Source organism: Rhipicephalus microplus, chromosome 8 (genome assembly GCF_043290135.1).
Source record: "Rhipicephalus microplus isolate Deutch F79 chromosome 8, USDA_Rmic, whole genome shotgun sequence".
Classification (NCBI taxonomy): Eukaryota; Metazoa; Arthropoda; class Arachnida; order Ixodida; family Ixodidae; genus Rhipicephalus; species Rhipicephalus microplus.
In genome coordinates, this window is record NC_134707.1 from 2,142,061 (window position 1) to 2,158,358 (window position 16,298).

A 16,298-nucleotide genomic window follows, 5' to 3' on the forward strand; every position below is an offset into this window, starting at 1 on the left:
CAGGATGTGGAAGTGATTGGCAAGGTACGATGCAGTGACCATAGAATGGTACGGTCTCGAATTCGCCTAGACTTGAAGAAGGAACGACAGAAACTGATACGCAAGAAGCCAATCAATCAGCTAGCACTGAGAGGGAAAGTACAGGAATTCAGAGTGTCGCTGCAGAACAGGTACTCGGCTCTTAGTGGGGAAACCAACCTTAGCGTAGATACAATGAATGATAATCTGACGAGTATCATTAGGGAGTGTGCAGTGGAAGTTGGAGGCAGGGTAGTTAGACAGAACACTGGCAAGCTTTCCCAGGAAACGAAGAACCTAATTAAGAAGCGTCAAATCATGAAAGTGTCAAGTACAACAGACAAAATAGAACTGGCAGAGCTTTCGAAGTTGATTAATAGACGTAAGGTATGCGATGTAAGAAGGTATAACATGGAGAGAATTGAACACGCTTTGAAAAACGGAGGAAGTGTCAAAGCATTGAAGAGGAAACTTGGGATAGGCAAAAGTCGGATGTATGCACTAAGGGACAAAGAAGGCAAAATAACTACCAATATGGATAGGATAGTTAAAATAGCGGAGGAGTTTTACAGAGATCTGTACAGTAGCCAAGACAACCACGACCTTAATGCTGTAAGAACTAGCAGTAACCCAGATTACACCCCACCAGTAATGATAGAAGTCAGAAAAGCTTTGGAGAGCATGCAAAGGGGCAAAGCTGCTGGTGAGGATCAGGTAACATCAGATCTGCTGAAAGATGGAGGACAGATTGTGTTAAAAAAACTAGCCACCTTGTTTACGAGGTGTCTCCTGACGGGAAGAGTACCAGGGTCTTGGAAGAACGCTAACATCATCCTAATACATAAGAAAGGAGATGACAAGGACTTGAAGAATTACAGGCCGATCAGCTTGCTCTCTGTAGTATACAAGATATTTACAAAGGTAATTGCTAACAGAGTAAAGAAAACATTAGAATTCAATCAACCAAAGGAACAAGCAGGATTTCGAACAGGCTACTCAACAATTGACCACATTCATACTATCAATCAGGTAATAGAGAAATGCTCAGAGTATAACCAACCCCTATACATAGCCTTCATAGATTACGAGAAGGCGTTTGATTCAGTAGAAATATCAGCCGTCATGCAAACACTGCGGAATCAGGGCGTAGATGAAGTATATATAAACATTCTGGAAGAAATCTACAGGGGATCAACTGCTACCATAGTACTTCATAAAGAAAGCAACAGAATACCAATCAAGAATGGTGTAAGGCAGGGGGACACAATTTCCCCAATGCTATTTACTGCGTGCTTACAGGAGGTTTTCAGAAGCCTAGAATGGGAACAGTTAGGTATAAGAGTCAATGGAGAATACCTTAGTAACCTGCGCTTCGCCGATGACATTGCATTGCTGAGTAACTCGGGGGACGAATTGCAACTCATGATTACGGGGTTAGACAAGAAGAGCAGAAACGTGGGTCTTAAAATTAATCTGCAGAAAACGAAAGTAATGTACAACAACCTCGGCAAGGAGCAGCGCTTCGAGATAGGTAATAGTGCACTTGAAGTTGTAAAAGACTATGTCTACTTAGGGCAGGTAATAACCGCAGAGCCGAACCACGAGATTGAAGTAACTAGAAGAATAAGAATGGGGTGGAGCACATTCGGCAAGCACTCTCAAATTATGACAGGTAGATTGCCACTATCCCTCAAGAGGAAGGTATACAACAGCTGTATCTTGCCGGTACTTAGCTACGGAGCAGAAACCTGGAGACTTACAAAGAGGGTTCAGCTTAAATTGAGGACGATGCAGCGAGCAACGGAAAGAAAAATGGTAGGTGTAACCTTAAGAGACAAGAAGAGAGCAGAGTGGATTAGGGAACAAACGGGGGTTAAGGATATCATAGCTGAAATCAAGAGGAAGAAATGGACATGGGCAGGGCATGTAGCGTGTAGACAGGATAACCGCTGGTCATTAAGGGTAACTGACTGGATTCCCAGAGAAGGGAAGCGGGTTAGGGGTAGACAGAAGGTTAGGTGGGCAGATGAGATTAAGAAGTTTGCAGGTATAAATTGGCAGCAGCAAGCACAGGACCAGGTTAACTGGCGGAAAACTGGCGGAACACGGGAGAGGCCCCGCCGCGGTGGTCTAGTGGCTAAGGTACTCGGCTGCTGACCCGCAGGTCGCGGGTTCAAATCCCGGCTGCGGCGGCTGCATTTCCGATGGAGGCGGAAATGTCGAGGCCCGTGTGCTCAGATTTGGGTGCACGTTAAAGAACCCCAGGTGGTCAAAATTTCCGGAGCCCTCCACTACGGCGTCTCTCATAATCATATGGTGGTTTTGGGACGTTAAACCTCACAAATCAATCAATCAATCAGGAACACGGGAGAGGCCTTTGTCCTGCAGTGGACGTAGTCAGGCTGATGATGATGATGATGAGTCAACTTCAATCATATACTGGAGAAATTTCAGTTGCTTTTGTGGAATCCATTTTGCAAGGTGATCTTGAGAAGTTATCAAAACTAAATGATTTCATTAAATTGTGATATCAATCGGTTGTTATAAATATAATAAAAACACATTTTCAAACAATAATGAGAAAATCCCAACATTGCGTGCCACTTTTTGTCCTTGAAAAACCCGAGACAGAGTCATGGAAAGACCTTGAATGTTTTTGAATTTTTGCTTTGGAAACCTGCTTAAACGCTGCCTTTGGCTGGCCGCCTGGCAAAACAGGAGGGGCATCTCGTGCTTTTGCACACTTTCCAAAGGTACACCAGCATCACCACTGCGCCTCCGCTGCGTAGAGTTCTGTTTGACTGCGGCAAAGCGGTGAGCCTAGACGGGTGGCAAAAAATTGCTACGGCAGCAATCGCACTTTCCATTTCATTATCTGCCCGCTTTTGCCACTTGGAGAGGAAGGTCTCCCCGCTTTGGTCGCCCCGCCTTCAGTGTGAATGCACCTGGAGAGATGCATACTTGTTTCTGTTTTTCATTGTGACTCTGTTCGGCCGTATAGAGCTGTTACTCTTGTTATAAGTACTTGGTAGCTTAAACTCATTGAAACAAGGCTTCTGGAAATATTCGAGGTTGTTGAATGTTCATATTGCTACGTGCCAGTGCATGGAGCTGAAGAAGACGAAGCAGATAGACTGCCACGAGCTAATCTGTGTGGCTGGCACTGCTCGCCTAACCCGCTGTAAATACATCGGTGATCGGTGACTACCCCTCTGAGTCAGTCTCCTTCCCGTAACATATTTGGTGGAGGTGCGGGTGGAGGTGCCTTCTGACCCCCACGCTCAACATCAGTCTGCCACTTGCTCCGACAGCGCTATTACTTCGATGATCGCTTCGAACTTAACGCCGCAGCAGACTGATGAGCTCCACCGGGTTCTGCTGTCCTACATCGACGTTTTTGACATCAGCGGCCGTCTGTTGGGGAAAGCTACCGGTATGAGCCACCGCATAAACACTGGTAATGAGCATAGCATAATGAGCATAAAAGACATAGGCGTCCATATCGGGCGTCGGCGGCCGAGCGTCACATCATCCAAAGTGAGGTCGACAAAATGCTCGCCAAGGACATCATTGAGCCATCCTGCTGTCCTTGGGCTTCTCCTGTAGTGCTAGTCCGCAAGAAAGACGGTGCATGGCGTTTCTGTGTGGATTATCGACACCTAAACAAAATTACCAAAAAAGACGTCTACCCTCTGCCACGAATAGATGATGCGCTTGATTGCCTTTATGGGTCCCACTATTTTTCCTCCATAGACCTTCGTTCCGGCTACTGGCAGATAGAGGTAGATGAAATGGACCGTGAAAAAACGACATTCATCACCCCCGATGGCCTATATGAGTTCAAGGTCATGCCCTTCGGCCTTTGTAACGCTCCGGCCACCTTCGAACGAATGATGGACTCCCTGCTCAGAGGATTCAAATGGTCCACCTGTTTGTGTTACTTGGATGACGTCGTCTTTTCACCAACATTTGAAACTCACATAGAGCGCCTCTCAACCATCCTGGGAATCTTCCGTCGCGCTGGCCTGCAGCTCAACTCGTCCAAATGTCACTTTGGACGCCATCAAATCACAGTGCTTGGCCATTTAGTAGACGCCAATGGTGTACAACCAGACCCGGCAAAAATCAGCGCCGTCAAAAACTTTCCTGTACCACGATCTGCAAAGGATGTACGCAGCTTTATCGGACTATGCTCCTACTTCCGACGCTTCGTGAAAAATTTCGCGCACATAGCGAGGCCGCTTACGCAGCTCCTCAAGAAAGAAGTCCCGTTTTCATGGGGCTCCTAAGAGGCTTCTGCGTTCTCGACTCTCGTCGCTCTTCTCACTACCCCTCCGATTCTGGCACACTTCAACCCTGCTGCCCCTACGGAAATCCGTACAGATGCAAGTGGGCATGGCATTGGTGCAGTGCTGGCTCAGAAACAACATGGCCATGATTGCGTTATTGCATATGCCAGCCGCCTCCTATCCGCCCCTGAACGTAACTATTCGATAACAGAGCGTGAGTGCTTGGCTCTTGTATGGGCGGTGGCGAAATTTCGACCTTATCTATACGGACGCCCATTTTCGGTAATTACCGACCACCACGCACTCTGCTGGCTGAACTTTCTGAAAGATCCATCAGGCCGCCTTGGTCGCTGGGCTTTGCGCCTGCAAGAGTTTTCCTATTCGGTGGTCTACAAATCTGGCCACCTACACCGTGATGCCGATTGCCTCTCCCGGTACCCTGTCGACGATCCTGAGGACACTGACGAGCCCACGGACAACTCTATCTTGTCAGTGTCCGACTTCCTTAATATTGGGGAAGAACAGAAGCGTGATCCTGAGCTCCTTGACATCATCAGCCGTATAGAATCCTCCACAAATGATGCTTCCGTCCGTTACTTTGTCATTCAAAAGGGTGTGCTATACCGTCGCAATTTCCGACTAGACGGGCCCGACCTTCTCATTGTTGTGCCTAAGCATTTGCGCCGCTGTGTTCTCACCGAACCGACGCTCCCACGGCTGGACACCTTGGCGTATCCCGCATGTACGAGCGCGTCCGGCGCCGTTTTTTCTGGCCAGGCCTTGCTCGTTCGGTACGCCGATACGTCGCCACATGTGACCTATGCCAACGTCGTAAGACACCGTCGCTGCTACCCGCTGGCCATCTTCAACCAATTGACATACTGCGGAACCATTTTACCGTGTTGGGTTAGACCTGCTTGGTCCTTTTCCCACATCAACATTGGGAAGCAAATGGATAGCCGTTATGACAGACTACGCTACACGCTACGCTATTACGCGAGCTCTACTGACCAGCTGGGCAACCGACGTCGCTGACTTCTTGTTACGGGACGTTATATTGATTCACAGTGCTCCGAGACAGCTTCTCACAGACCGTGGCCGTACATTTCTATCCCAAGTCATCGCCGACATTCTGCGTTCTTGTTCCACGCAACACACACTGACAACCGCTTACCACCCTCAAACAAGCGGCCTCACGGAACGATTTAACCGCACTTTAACAAATATGCTCCCTATGTAAGTGTCGCCCGACCACCGAGACTGAGACCTTGCCTTACCCTACACAACTTTCGCGTATAATTCATCCCGTCACGACACAGCGGGCTTTTCGCCGTCCTACTTATTGTACGGAAGAGACCCGACATTACCACTAGACGCAGTCATCTCACCTCGTCCACCAGCGAGTATGCCCGCGACGCGATTGTACGAGCCGATCATGCCCGTCAGCTCGCTCGCGCTCGGCTGATGGCGTCACAAACCAACCAATGCCGTCGGTACGATGCGGAACATAGAGACGTACATTTTGCTCCCGGTACCCTCGTTTTACTCTGGTCCCCTCATCGTCGGCTGGGCCTATCCGAAAAACTTCTGTCTCATTACACGGGACCCTACAGTATATTGCGTCAAGTAACACCTGTCACCTACGAGATCAGCCCCATCTGTCCATCATCATCTACTATGCGGCCCAGTGATATCGTACACGCCTCGCGGATCAAGCCCTACAATAATGCGTCAGATAACGACCTTTAAAGCACCGAGACGGTGCCTCCGCCGTCGGGGATCATGCTACGTGCCAGTGCATGGAGCTGAAGAAGACGAAGCAGATAGACTGGCACGAGCTAATCTGTGTGGCTGGCACTGCTCGCCTAACCGGCTGTAAATACATCGGTGATCGGTGACTACCCCTCTGAGTCAGTCTCCTTCCCGTAACAATATGAAAATCACAGTATTTTAATTGGGTTCAATTCAATATGAACTCATATATGTATATATGTCTACATGCACATACACGCATGCATGCCTTTTTTTTTTTTGTAAAGGTGGTTTCACTGCATTGTTCTGATGCCTAACCGTGAATACACCTATCTAGGGGAAGTCTGCACTGTTGCGAAGCCCTATTTCAAGCTAAAGGAACACATTAGCCTCACGTGAATTGTTTAGTTTAGAAGCTCGTTCAGCTTCTGTTAAAATGGCAGCGGTTGCCGAAGTGGACGCAGAACAGCATGTGCATATGTCTCCTCTCTCTCTTTGTTCTCTCTCCGCCCCTTTCTCCTCTTTCATGATACAAGTTTCAAGCGGTCAATAAACGCTGCCTTCTGCCTGGTGACACCGACTAGTTCATGTCTCCGGCAGCGTCTCTGCTGCCAATGTAACAGCTTGTATGTTCTGAGTATAGTAAATTTTAAAACCAGACGTATTTTACAGGTTATCAGTTGTATTTTACCAAAGGGCAAGTCCTGCTACTAAAGATGCTTCGATTTGCTTTCTTTAAACCAAAAGGAGTGGCACTTGCACTTGCCTCATTTTAATTTTCAAAAATACTGTGCAGGTTAGTCGAGTCATGACAAACATGCTCTTTTTTTATAGCATGTGATATATACTATTAGAATTTAGTTCAAATTTATTTGATGAAATCTGTATTCTCCGCAAAGCAAAAAAAAAATAAATTACAATTCTCGCAAGCCCGATTGGAACATTCAGTTGTTTTGCTGAGATTGCATGCATGATGAGAAAAGTACTAGTTTGATTACACAGTAAAGTTTACGGGAGCACCAGTTATAATGCTGCTTAACCATGCCTGGTCGTACCCATTTTTGCTATGGGCAAGATCACATCTAGTGTCTTCACCGCTTTATGGCGAAAAGCTCTTGATGAAAGGCGTGATTTCCCTCTTTCCTGCGGCAGTCCAATTTGAGCGGTCGTTGGGGAAGTTGCAAGTGGTTAGTGTCAACTACCCACGCAAGATCCTTGACATGGGGGTTCAGCGACTGTCCGAGGACGAAGATCGCAAGGTCCCTCCAGATCGGCACTTGTTATGGTTCCGCCAACTACTGCTTGACATCGAAAAGGTCAGTCGAGCTGTGTTTTGTATTATTATCAGGTGAAGTACACGTTTTTCTTTTTTTAGAGAATACAAATGTTATATGGAAATGCTTTCTCAACAAGGCACACTTTGCCATTGCCAGTTACATTGAAAATACTGATTAAAAAAGCACTCGTGAATCAGATTTTTATTAGAACTGTGTCGATAGCAATATTTTGAGTGGGAAGTGAATTTCAGTAATAAATTGAGTGTGAATTTAACTGAATAATTCTCTCTTATTTCTTGAATATTCTTCGCATACTTTGAAGTAAAATTTCAGAAAAGAAGAGGCAGAGGATCCCTAAGCATAATCTTACAAGAGAGGAATATGAAATAATTTTTTTTGGCACTAGATTACTTATATTTGCAGTTTTTGTAGCCTAATTTTATTATTACAAAATAACTTAGCTAAAAGCGATCTAGGGGTGTTGTGAAAAATGTGTCGTGCCTGCCAAGATAGCAAAAACTGTTGCTCAAATCACAAAAACTCGGCGTTTCAAACAATTGCCTTGAACAATTGCCTCAAAGTGTCTTGAAAAACGCACCCCTCGAGATAAAACTTCTGGCTTATGTTTCACTTATACGGTCAATACTGGAGTACGGTAACATTGTTTGGTCCTCTTACACATCTACCTGTATCTGCCGCGTAAAGTAGCACGATTAATCTACAACCGATACCGACGCACAAATTCACCTACTGAGTTATTGCGACGCGCAGGACTCACTCCTTTATCCAGTAGATAGAAGCTTAATCATCTAAAATTTATCTACTTGCTCTTGCACAATTCATTCAAGATTAAGGCATCAGACTACATCAATATAAGTCACCCTATGATCACCCGACACAAATACCCGCTCACTCTTGATAAATTCTATTGCAACAACACTTTTTTTATTTTTATTTTTTCTTCCTTATTGGTGTGTGGGTAGAATGCTCTGGATGCCTCGGCGGTGTTAGAAACGTCTGTACAAAAAATTCTTAGAACTCGGCGAGCCGTTCATTGTAACAACGATCTAGATTTCGTACATTGTCAGATTGATTCCTGAATAAATTTCTGTTTGTTTGACGATGTAACTATTGTATGTAACATGATGCAACCTACGATACTATAAGTTAAGTGAATATATCTGTAACGCATGTATATTTCTGTGCTTAGCATGTATATTATCAGTTGATTATCTATGTCAAAAATGTATGTATAGATTCTACTGGCGTATGTGATCCCGTTTTCACCTTCATTTGCACTGTAGCATCTCAGTGCCTTTGTTAATTTTTTTGTACCCACCCTTGTAAGAACCCCATTTGGGGTTGACACTATACTGAAATAAATAAAGGAAAAAATTAAACCTCTGCAACAGCACAACCAGGGGCCATTTCAGCCTCATTGGAAAGACTGTTTCTCCTTGTTCAAATTTTTGCTTCAGCTAGGCCCTCCATTCAAAAACGAGCATACGAAAAAAGAAATCTTTGAAGGTCGTTTGAGGGTTCTGATTGTGTGCATCTGCCTTGTTGCTTAAGTACGTCTTGCTATTGGTTTGATGCGTCGCTTCGGGAGCGCGTCGCAAGGTCACGACTGCCAAGAATCGCGCTAATTAGTGGTGCATTTGTATTCGTTCTGTGTTCATGGGTTGACAATCACGGTGGTGAAACCGCTGCGCCATTGTGCACTAAACTTTTTTTCCTGCGCCCCTTGCTGCTCTGTAATCTTTTATCAGTGCCATACTGTGTCACGGCACTAGAATTTATCCACAAGGTGCAGCAGCCATCAAGCCCCATGCTTGAAAAGCGTGGCCGAAACACCCTGTTTCCTATTCTATCAAAACAGTTTCGATTTCATTATGGTTATGATCGCCTGAGCAGCAGCTGTGAGTTTGATATGGGACAGATAGCCACACAAGAGAGCTTGGGACATAGCTAGGATCTGGAAGAGAAGTACTGTAGTTTCCTGGCGTTGCTGTTTTTGCGAGGTGAATATACGGGCGAGCTGGCGGCCCTCTTCGGCTTGACAAGCAGCTTTGGAGACAGGTGGGCAGTCAGAAGCATTAGGTCAATAGGGAAGTAAAGTGTCGATAGTATGGGAAGGCGCGCGTTCGTAAAGGAGAAAGAAAGGCGGATTGGCAAAGCGCTTGGCAAAGCGGCTGTTTCGGCATATTGTGTCAGATGGTCGGCAGCAACTATAATCCACTGATTGTCATCTGGTGTCATTGGAAGGGGGCCTAAGAGGCCAAGGCCGACGTGATAAAATAGCTTGGCAGGGCATGGGAGCGGCTGCAATCCGCCAATTGCACATAAAAAGGTGTTGATTTGCGCCGCTGGCAGTCAGGACAGCACTGCACAAATTTCCGCGCGAAATTGTGCATGCCGCGCCAGTAATAGTGATGGCGAAAGCACTAGTATGTCTCAAATACTCCTGCGTGGCCACATTGCGGATCATCGTGAAGAGAGGCCCATACTTGCAATCGCAAGCTGCGTGCAGTGACCAGTGGCCATCAGCAGCCATCGGCAGCATAGTTGCAGCGATGAAGCAGTTGATCGCGGATGAGGAACTGGAAAAATTGATGTCGGACGAAAAAATACAAAAAAGTGTTCATTCACCTACTGTAGATATGGCCACCGTTGAAGATTTAAACACGTACAGTCGAACCCCTTTGTAAGAGGCACTGATATAAGAGACAAATGGGTATAAGAAACAACATTGTGCTTTCAGTAAAATACGGGTAGATAAGAAAATGCATACGAGATACCCTGCTTATGAGTCACATCTTATATAAAAAACAAGTATTGCTGCACAGAGCATGCCTCTTATAAAAAAGGTTAAAAAGGTTAACTGTATTTCAGTACCGTCGGCCCAGCACTGGCAGCATGTTTACCTCACTTAAATCATAAAGTTAATGTCACTCCAAAATCAGTAGTAAATTTATTCATCTTAAGTGAGATAAAGACCATGGCGTAGTTTCAGCTGTATTAAGTACACCTAATAATAATGGGTCAGGGCCCGGCGACATTTCTATAAACTTGCTTGAAGAAAACATTCATATTCTGGGGCCAGTTCTTTGTCGTTTATTCAATAATTCAATTGTGCAGGCATAGTATTCGGCCACTCTGAAAATTGCTAAAGTCATTCCTCTTCATAAAGAAGGTGATCCAGCTGACCCTGCAAATTATAGACCAAACCCTGTGTTAAGCATAATTAATCATATTTTGAAAAGGTTATTTTCAAATAGAGAAAAATATTTTTGATAAGTACAATGTGCTCTGCCACGATAAACATAGCTTTAGGCCATGTTTCTCAACAGGAACTGCTGTTATCATGTTATCGCAAAAAATAAATATGGCCTTGGATCTCAACAAACTAGTAGCCGTCATTTTTCTAGATTTAAAAGAAGCCTTCAACACAGTGGATCATAGTATATACTGTTGGGCAAGCTTAAAAATAGTGGTTGTTGTGGTAGTGTTTGAGTTTTATCATGTTACATGGACGATCGATTTCAAGTCGTGACAACTAATAATATAACATCTTTAAGACAAGATATCATTACCGGGGTTCACAAGGCTCAGGTGCTCTTCTTCTTTCTTTATACAGTAGACTCTCAGTAAACGGAAATCTGTTAAACGAAACTACTGTTCAAACGGAACTATTGCCTCTGCAATGCTTGGTTTCAAGCTTGTATTCTGCACCCATGTTCACTTTTCAGTAAACAGAACTCCTGTTAAATGGAACATATTTTCCTGGTCCCTTCAGGTTTGGTTTACCGAGAGTATACAGTATATAAATGACCCACAACAAATAATTGACTGTGCAGAAATATTGATGTATGCAGATGGCACATGCATTATGGTAAGTGCTCATAATAATACAGCACTTAATCGGAAGGTAAATTTGGAGTTAAAGAGTACATGAGACTGATTTCTAGGTAACAAATTAACAATAAATACAAAGAAAACAAAACTTTGTTGATGCAAAAGAATATCATTGTTCCAATTGATGAACGTCGGCCTAAAATAAAATTCCTAAAAGGTAAGAAAATTATCAGCGGACACACCTGACTTGGAAAAAAACTTGACAACACCAAAATCATCAATGCTACTTCCAACACATTTTACCGATTGTGGATGGGTGAGGGAATAATAAAGGTGTGTCACATCAATTGAAAATGCTTTTATAGCCCTGAGCTTCCATGAAGCCCAAAATACTATCGGAGCTCTTAATTAAAAACGGGTCCCAAACTTTAGGAAGACAAAGTTTGTCAAAAACAGGGTATTTGTATTGGTTCTTGCACCGCGCCTGTTTTGAGCAATCTTTTTCTGGCAGAACTTGTTAGAACCGTGGCATATCGTCTCGAAGGGACAACTGTTTAGAAAGTATTTAGGTATGTGGATGATTTTATTATTTTTATTAACACCTCATGGGAAAATTTCGAAAGTGACACTACTAATGTGTAGAATGTGCTTCGCGATGGTCTTAAGTCCCTTGAAGTGACAGTGGAATGGCCTTGCGACGGACGAATAAGGTTTTTATATTTAAGTATTCATTCCTTTGACAACCGGCTCTGCTGGTACTATGATCCTCGTGCTCAGAAAACTTTACTCCCATTTCATTCAAGTCATTCCAAACTAACCAAGAGAGAGGCATCGTGACGACATGCCTCAAGAACGCATTAAACAAATGTGTGCGCCTTGTAAAGCAGAGTTTCCATAAGTAGACTTTGCGTTTGCAAGAATCTAGCTATTCAAACCATGTTATAGTTTCCGTTGCAGAAAAAGAGTTGAAAAGAATTCATGGAAGTTCAAGGCAAGTTAATGTTGCAAGCTATAGACTTGAATAATTGTGTGTCATCACAAGTCTATCTCGTGGGGAACGGGTGTTGTTCACAAAAAGGAATACTCTCAAATTTGTGGAGTTCATATCGCTTGTTATTTGTGTTCTTCTGTTATCTTGTGGGAAAGAATGTGTTGGCCAAACCAGTAGGTGTGTGAATGAGTGATTGAGAGAGCACTGTTACAAGTTGAATAAACTGCCGCCTGATGGTTTTCTGGCTCTTCACATTCATGCATGTGGTTGCCGGCCTTTATTCCAGAATACAGTCATTGTTGGTCGGCATAAAGACTGCATGACTTGTTTGATCGTAGAAGCCTTATTGACGCTCTTGGCGATGTTTGTATCTGTAAGCCTTAGATTGCATTGTCACCCAAGGAGCTGGTGTTCCTACATGCGCAGCGATATGTGGTTTTATCTGTGATGGTTTTTTTTTTTTCCTTTTATGTAGGTGACATTGTCGTGCAGTTATCTGAGTGAATCCATGTGCCTATGTGTCTGCCTGACAATTATAGCTTAAAGGCAGCTTGGTGTTCGAAAATAAACATTGTTGGTAGTAGCACTCTGTCCTGTAACTCTATTCGTTCCTGTTCTCGTATTCAGCCTCGCGCTAGAAAAAATGTTTTTCATATACATCACCAACAAGCCCACATTGCAACTCTTGTCAGCAGCTGGAACTATTGCCTTTTTTCTGATGCAGGAAGCGTCTGAAAAATACGAGAGAGTGTCTTTTGCAGGCCTGTTCGAGCTTTCGATGTAGGATCCTTGTTTATCTTGGCGAATGTTGTACAGTCCCCTCTACCTTTGTTATCTTTGATTCATACGTCGACCGGGCAAGCACAACTGTCACATTGCCTTTGTCGGCAGGAAGGACGGTAATCTTCTTGTTATTGTGCAGTGCCTTGACTGATTTTGTCTCGTCTTCCGAGAGGACTTGCCGGCAGCCAGACTTGCGAATCTTCGATAGTATGCCTACCGCTCTCATTCGGACTTCGTCTCGTTCATTTTCTTCAAGTAGATTGATAGCGTTTTCGACAGCACACATGACCTTGCATGTGTCCAGCTGCTTTGCTTGGTTGAAGTTGACAGAACGACTTAAAACTTGGCATTCTGCAGAAGTTAGCTCATACCAATACAAGTTCCTGGCCTCGAACATGGGTCCTGTGGTTTTCCTGCTTTTTTTCAGTAAAGCACTCAGTTTGTGCTTTTGTAACGTTTCCGGCTTTTCCGTTCGTCGTCACAATGCTTGGTTCGCAGGGAGTAACTCGGGCATGATCAAATCCAGCTGGTGTGTTGTGAAGAAAAAGTCACGGAAGGTGAAGCTATCAACGCGATTGCAGCAAATTGGAAGGTCACGTGCAGAATAAGAAGCAGATTGAAATGGGCTTCATGTTTCTCACGCACAAATGACGCACAAAACGTACTCACAGGTACAGATGCACGCAAATAAGCGTCTAAGTTGTTACTTTGCTGTGTCTGAAAAGCACGCACTTTTCACAAACAGAGACTGCAATTATTGCAGTGAGGTTTGTGCTCCCGGTAACTACAACAGAATCATTCCAGGTAAGGCCCAAGGCCAGCCAAGACATACGATCCTCCCCTCCTCCCCACTGCAAGATAAGGGCGAGCAAGGGAGCATCGCTTCCCTTTTCTAAGCTGGGCTAAGCTTGTGTGGGAGAGAGCGCGTACTGCCGCATGATGTGGTAATGCGCGCTCATTGCGCGTTGGAATGCTGATACTTGCCGAGATAGTATGTGCGCCAGCAATCACAACCACCCTCAAAATGAAAGTTCAGTGTTGCTACTCGAGGAAGCTTCTTCCCCCCCCCCCCTCCCCCTGCATTTTTTCATGCTCGTTCAAAACTGGTGGTTTTCTTGTTGTTCGAGCATTTGACATGCCAGGGATGTTATCTTAAGTGCTTTCCTGGTGATTGAGATAGGCCGGCTCATTTTATCAAACATTTAGCAGCGCTCATGCGCTTTTACCTGCCCCAAAAAGTTATGATGCGCGGGGGCATGTTATTCATTTAGACTTGTTATGGAACATGGCGGTGACAGCAAAAATCCGCCGAGAGTATTCATACGATTGCTATTGCAATAATGACACAGTTTCTTACTGCTAAATAATTGCTTTGGGTTAGCTCTGCCTTCAGTCCCTCTTTTGTTTGATTTGTGCATTTAATTTTTGAATATTTGTACTATAGCTCCATATAACGATAACCTCTTTATAACGAGTAGTATTTTTTAACAAATTTATCAATTTCGATATATTCAAGTTTAACTGTACCATAGCCGCAATTATGGTGTTGAAATAGAAGATGAAGATGGCCTTGCATTGCATGCTTACTTCAACATTACGATTCAGTGTGGTGTAAAACATAGAGGAAGGTAGCAGGCAAGCCGTCAGTCTCTGTCTTTTATATTTGGTGCCGTGAAACCCGGCTAAAACTGAGACTGAGATGACTAGTCATGGATTGATGGGACAGCGTTCATCGCCTGGAGGTTCGCGAGGCGGGAGCTCATCACGATTACTTTGGCTCTGGTCTGCCCTTGCCCTCCAAGACAACAACCCGAGGTTCGCAACACTAGGATGCCCATGGAGAGAGGACAACCACATCCTGTCAGCCCAGCCCTCGGTGCAGCTAACAGTATGTCTGCCCATCTACTTCATTTCTGTTTCGATGACGGCTACGAGGCTCGAGAAGCCAGGACGATGAAAGTTTACTACGATGACGCCCGTCCTACAGACCTAGTCCTTGAAGCCGGCTGTTCTCTACCAGACCCACCGTTTTTGTGCGATGAGAGCCAATTCAAGGGTCCTGAAGTCGAAACGCTGAAGTCTTTTAGTTAGAGTAGTTACGAAGGTCCTACCTTTGCAGTGAATTGCACCACGTCAACGTTGTTGACTTTGACGAATAAAACAGATGTACCAAGGAGTGCAAATCAGACAGACATAACAATTCATGGTGACCTGAAGCGATTCCAACATACCGGAAAATTCATTGCGCACACCTATTAAAGAAGGCTTGAAAGAAAGTGGCATAGTATTTTATCTACAGCACCACAAAACTGTAAGCTTAAGAACTGTTGGTCATATGTTCAACCGATGAGCCAGGAATTGCAGAAAGTTGTCTGCCAGATTTATGATGTTATACCTATTGAATAACTCAAAAGTCACGTTGAAATGTGTGAAAGCTTTGACTTTGACATCTTAAGAACTTTATCGGATTTCCCGCTTCTATTAGAGGAACTAGAAAGGAAACCGCTGTGTGCACATGCACAACCAACCGGAAGTTCAGTGACGATATAAATGGAGCCAAAGGTGTCGCATCGGGGAATGCTGTTGTTGATTCACGATATGACCTTAACAATGCAATTCTCAGAGTAAGTAGTGGCTAAGATCAAGTGACACAAGCTTCAACTGAGCACAAGTCAATAGAAACTAGTTTCAAAATTTTGGCAAAGAACATCATCTTAGGACTTCTTGGTCTCTCACCTGTTGGCTTTTGGAGCCCTGAAACTTTTTGAGCTGTTCTGTTATTGAAGAACTCTGCAGATCCAGCTACATTGTTATGAAAGCATCAAAAGTGTGTCAAAAAGAGAAGACTAAACGTAGAAAAATTTGAAGTTCACGGGAGATTAAACACTCCAATACGATCAAAGATGAGACGAAATCAGTACAAGCCAGACGAATTGGCATCTCGGCTATCCAGACGACAAACCTAAAGGAGAGTCTGCTCTTTCACAGTACGCGATTGAAGAGATGAAGCCATCATGCTAAAGGCGTACAGGACCGAAAAAGCAGACTAAAGCACCTAACAGCTTGGAACGATAGAATAATTGCATTGAAAGGAAAGTATCCAACGAAAGAAAGAAAAGAAGGTCTTCGCATGTGGCAGCCAAAGAATGCCTGAAACCAAAAAGAGTGCGAGCCCGCAAAGACTTCAAGACAAATGGCGTTAGGCTAAGAGTGGGCGAGGCAGAGACTTGACCGAACATGCAATGTCATACTGATCGCATGTAAGCAGCATGGTCATGCCGAAAGAGTTACTCGAACTCAAAGTTACTCAAACTTACTCAAACACAGATTAGT

At 44.3% G+C, this 16,298-nt stretch overlaps 1 protein-coding gene across 12 annotated transcripts in view; it reads left to right on the top strand.

Moving 5' to 3' along the window:
- The window catches only part of LOC119163941 (Protein associated with topo II related - 1), a 240,719-nt gene that overhangs the window by 184,774 nt on the left and 39,647 nt on the right, over positions 1-16,298 (top strand). For all 12 annotated transcript variants that reach the window (XM_037416018.2, XM_037416019.2, XM_037416023.2 and 9 more), the window contains one exon: positions 7,212-7,375. In XM_037416018.2, the coding sequence (XP_037271915.2) occupies positions 7,212-7,375 (164 nt within the window). The remainder of the gene's footprint in view (positions 1-7,211; positions 7,376-16,298) is intronic.